Source organism: Protobothrops mucrosquamatus, unplaced genomic scaffold (genome assembly GCF_001527695.2).
Source record: "Protobothrops mucrosquamatus isolate PMUCROS unplaced genomic scaffold, P.Mucros_1.0 scaffold2111, whole genome shotgun sequence".
Lineage (NCBI taxonomy): Eukaryota > Metazoa > Chordata > Lepidosauria > Squamata > Viperidae > Protobothrops > Protobothrops mucrosquamatus.
This window is the reverse complement of record NW_015388212.1, coordinates 6,350-11,343: the sequence shown is the minus strand read 5'-3', so window position 1 is coordinate 11,343 and position 4,994 is coordinate 6,350. Positions and strand designations below refer to the sequence as shown.

The window sequence follows — 4,994 nt, the reverse complement described above, 5'->3', positions numbered from 1 at the left end:
ATATAAAACTTTCTTGCCCTTCTCCAAAGTTAAAAATTAGCCCCTCTCTTAAGAGGTAAAAGGAACAACTTTTAAGGGCCAATACAGGTCCTCACCTTACAAACATTCATTTAGCAGCCATTCAAAGTTACAACAGCGTTGAAAAAAGTGACTTACACCTGGTCCTCATTCTTACGACCATCGCAACATCCACACAGTGATGAAAATTCATTGCCTTGGCAACTGTCATGTATTTCCAATGCTTGTAGCATCTCAGGGGTCATGTGATTGCCATTTGTGACCTTCCCAGCTGGCTTCTGACAAGCAAAGTCAACGGGGGGAACTGGATTTGCTTAATGGCTGAATGATTCATTTAATAACTGCGGCCGTTCACTTAACAAGTGTGGCAAAAAAGGTCATTAAAGTAAGGCGCAACTCACTTATAGTCATTTAAGAAGGAAGACTGCATATATTCTTTTTTAGCTAGTTGACCAGATATTGCTTTATATAGCAGAGGGATGTGGTTCAATTTTTCCCCTCCGGGGATGATTTTCTTTCTTTGTTTCTTTTCCCTCATTCTTTTTTCAAAATTTATGTTTTACTGTGTTCCTGCACAAGGCAGATAAAGTACCATCAGGAAAGCTTGCAGTGTTATGGTGTAGCAAAGAGCCACAGGGTATCTATTCTGGAAATGATCCCACATTTCATTCACTTGTCCAATGTGCCTTTGAAATACTCCCCTCTGCATTGGAAATACAGAGCAGATGCAAGGACTTTAGCCAGTGTTCAGAAGCATCAAAGGCTGAAGGTGAAAGATAATTATGGGATGTGTCTTCAGCTGAATTATGCAGAATACTAATGCCTTGATGCATTAATCCATTCCACTGATGTTAGCCAAGCCATTTAACTACCGTGAAAATAATGCCCAATTAAATTATTGTAAAAAAAAAAAAAAAAAAAGCTCAATTAAACTCCAGGAATTGTCAGTTACTTTCAACCGAAGCTGGGGGAAAATGTGTGTTTGTGTTTGTGGAGGTGTGGTAGAGTAAGACAGAAAGGATGCAGCAAAGCAGATGTCTCAAGACATCAATCATACTTTGACTAAATAATCTTATTGCATTGATTGTTGTATTCACAGGCAAGGCCTACTCAATGTTTGGACTAGGGTGCACAAGTGGACTTTAGAGAATGTGTTGCAGGCTGATGGGGCTTCTGCCCATTCATAAAGCAGAAGTCATAACTGGTGAGCCAATCTTATATCACCCATTTACCAGAAGGCAAATGGGAGAGGATAATTTTATTACCGTGATTCATTTCACCTTTCTCTTCTTTTGAAGCAGCTGGAGACATCATCCTCTGAATTGCAGCTGGCAGCTATTTTGTTTTCTAGGAATATCTGTGGGATCCTTAGGAATTGTGCTGGACTTAGAAATACAGATAAAATGGGGAACTGGAATTTTGTTTTTCAGCACAACTAATTTTCATTTCCATACTATTCACATCCAGATTGAAATCATTTTTAAGGGAGATGGAATAAGGAATGGGTACATTGATAACTATGGCATCAAATTATAAATCCAGTCTTCTGTGGCCACTGAGACAGGAAGATATTTTTTTTCCAGATTTCTTTCTCATTTATTTGTAACGTTTTATTAGATTATAGAGTAAAATACAAAATACAAAGCAAATAGTAGGACACAGTGGGGAGGGAAAGGGGAAAGAAAAATGAGGGGGAGAAGGGAAAAAGAAAAAACAATGACTTCTGACTTCCTCTGTTGCAGTAGAATAAAGCATTAACATCGAACCTCAACTTTTTACTTTTCCATAATAGTATAAATTAGCCATTTCTATAAACACAAATCAATCTAAGTTTCATTTTTTTCCACCTCAAGCGCAAAATCCAGAAGCCGTTTCCATGTAGAAACAATAGTATTTATATTCTTTACTTTAATCAAAACAGTCAATTTAGCCATCTCTGCCAACTCCATCAGCTTCTGTAGCCATTCGTCCATAGTGGTAATCGAAATGTCCTTCCATATTGGCATATTGACGGAAAAATTAAGATTGGAAGAAATGTGTCATCATGTACAACTAACAAAAGATCAGTGCTTCTATTGTTTTCATTGTTATTGTTTCATTATTGGTACCATTATGGTTAGAAACAGATTCTATGAAAGTTCATCCACTGCCTTCCACATACTGTTCCATCTTTCTTTACAATCAGTTTTTCTCATTTCAGCCATATGATTAGCTACTAAAAGGTACAGGTTTCCCTGTCAATCGTGTCTGACTCTAGGGCATCTCCGTTTCTTAGCCGAGGGAGCCAGTTTTGTCTGAAGACAATTTCCATGGTCATGTAGCCAGCATGGCTGTATGCTAAAGGTACACAGAATGCTGTTACATTCCCACCAAAATGGCACCTATTTATCTGCTTGCATTTGCATGTTTTTGAACTGTTGGGGAAAGTAAAGGAACTCACCATATTGCATGGAGCTTGGGTCTTGAACCCGGCCTGTCAGCTCTCTGGCTAACAAGCTCAATGTCTTTAACCAATGAGCCATCGTGCCCTGATTAGCTACTATTTCAAAGCAAATGGACTTCTGAAATTCTTGCTGACTTACTGAGAATCAGTAGGTTCAAGATGTCTTCTTCCCACCTCTGCATTACATCAAACATTGCCATTCCACGTAGCCAATTTTCATTGCATAAAAAAGTAACAATCCTTTATATAAATGAAACCCAATGTTGGTAGGCACTAATAATTTATCAGAATGAGACAGAAAATAATCAACTAGCTCCAAAACTCATTTACTACTCCAAATTCCTAGCTGCTAAGCACAGTGGAATGCTCTAAATAACAAGGAGAGCATAATTTATTGCAATTACTCACAGCAGATATTTTAATTATAATTTACAATTATGTAAGCATATATAATCATTTTATACCAGCATTAAGCAATTAGCCTTGCCTAGCCCCACCAAGGTTTTAGCCAGTGATTTTTTTTAACATTTCCATTTAATTCTTTCTATTAAGGAGATCTACTTGGAGGACAACAGAACCCACCAGTTATTTTGCTTTATTTTAAATAGTCTTCAACATTGTACTATTGGTATTATTCACTGACCATAATTCCATGAGAATACAGTAATTAAGCCTCAGACCACATGATCTCCATCTAGATAAAAATGTGAGACAAAAGGAGAAGCAGAAAGAAAGGAGGACACATATGTTTTCAATGTCCATGTAATAGCCACAATCTGACTCCCTGATTTAATAGAATAACAGAGGTGGAAGATACTTTGGAGATTTTCTAGTCCAACCCCCTGCTCAAGCAGGAAACTCCTACACCATTTCAGACAAATCCAATCTCTTCTTAAAAACATCCAGTGTTGAAGCACCAACAACTTCTGGAGGCAAGCCATTCCATTGATTAATTGTTCTAACTGTCAGGAAATTTCTCCTCAGTTCTAGGTTGTTTCTCCCCTTGATTAGTTTCCATCCATTCCTTCAGATACTTTGGAGAATATATTGACCCCCCTTTTCTTTGTAGCAGTCCCTTAGATATTGGAAGGACAGCATTAGGGAGAAAATAAAAGTTATACTCCAAGGCATTTTTCTTGTTTGCCTTAGGATTGTTTTCCAATATAAGAGCCTAGCAATAATAGAGATGGAGAATAGAGACCAGGGAACTGGTTTGTGGATTCATAGAATCAGTAGAAATGATAGGATCTATTTAGGCCAGGGTTTTTCAACCAGTGGTACGGGTACCACCTGTGGTACATTGGCACCTGGCAGGTGGTACGCGACCATCCTAGAAAAGTGGTAGCAGGGGAGGGGAATGAGCTGAACTGGTGGCAGCACCGCACAAGCCTGAGTAAGAGATGTCTGGAGCTGCAGGGCTGTCAGGGCTCAGCGGAAGCGCCAGGATCAACATTTCTTTGGGACTATCAGGGCTCAGTGGAAGCACCAGGATCAGCACTAGGCTCCAGCTGAGCCCAGAAGAAGCGCCGATCAGCTGGAATGTTGCAGCATCTCCAGGGATTTGTGATTCACATTCAGATGCTTGGCACCTGATTCATATTTATGACGGTCACAGTGTCCCAGGGTCATGTGAAGTGACCAAAACCTGCTGCAACTACCCAGCAGATGGGTGGAATAAAAACCAAACACCCCCCACCCCACCCCCGCTGCCAATCCCCAAAAGAAATGCTCACAACAATGAAAACCTCGAATAGGAAGAAGAGCGCTGCTGGGTGGGCAAGCAGGTGTCTTGCAAGGCTGTGGCTTGGGGGCACTTTTTTCAGTGCCATTGTAACTTCGAACAGTCATTAAGCGAACTGTTGTAAGTCGAGGACTATCTGTACTTTATCACTTTTTTCCTCTTTTTTGGGGGTCATCAAGTTTTTGACACCTTGCTAGGCGACTGGTGGTACTCGGATGTTGCCATATCCTAAAAGTGGTACAATGGGTGAAAAGGTTGAAAAGCCCTGATTTAGGCCATCAAATTTGACTCTTCAGTGCAGTACATAGCCTCAAAAGATGGCTGTCTAACCTACATTTCAATACATCCTATGAAGAAAGTCTACCACTTGGAGGTTGTACCAAATAAAGCACCACTGCAGAATTAGATTTTCCTTCTTTTTATTATTATTATTATAATTTAATTTATATACCGCCCTTCTCCCACAGGACTCAGGGCGGTGCACAGCGTATTAAAAACAGTACAAATACAAAACATAAAAATACAAACCCCTATAAAACCAGATTAAAAAACCGAATATTAGAAGCTGTGTCTCTATTTAAAATTATTTTTAGAATCACCCTAAATAAAATCCTCCCTAGGTCAGGCCCGCTTGCTGGAAAAGCCATGTCTTGAGGGCACGGCGGAAGGTAAGGAGATCCGGAATCGTCCGGATCTCGGGGGGTAGTTCGTTCCAGAGGGTGGGGGCACCCACAGAGAAGGCCCTCCCCCTGGGGGTCGCCAGCCGACATTGTTTGGCCGACGGCACCCTGA

The 4,994-nt window shown here is 40.3% G+C and overlaps 1 protein-coding gene across 1 annotated transcript in view; it reads right to left on the bottom strand.

Moving 5' to 3' along the window:
• Nucleotides 1-2,540, bottom strand: part of PDGFD (platelet derived growth factor D) — a 128,698-nt gene extending 126,158 nt beyond the window's left edge. Inside the window, exon 1 of the mRNA XM_015824090.1 lies at nucleotides 2,459-2,540. Coding sequence (XP_015679576.1) covers nucleotides 2,459-2,540 — 82 coding nt within the window. The remainder of the gene's footprint in view (nucleotides 1-2,458) is intronic.
• Between the last annotated feature and the right edge of the window lie 2,454 nt (nucleotides 2,541-4,994).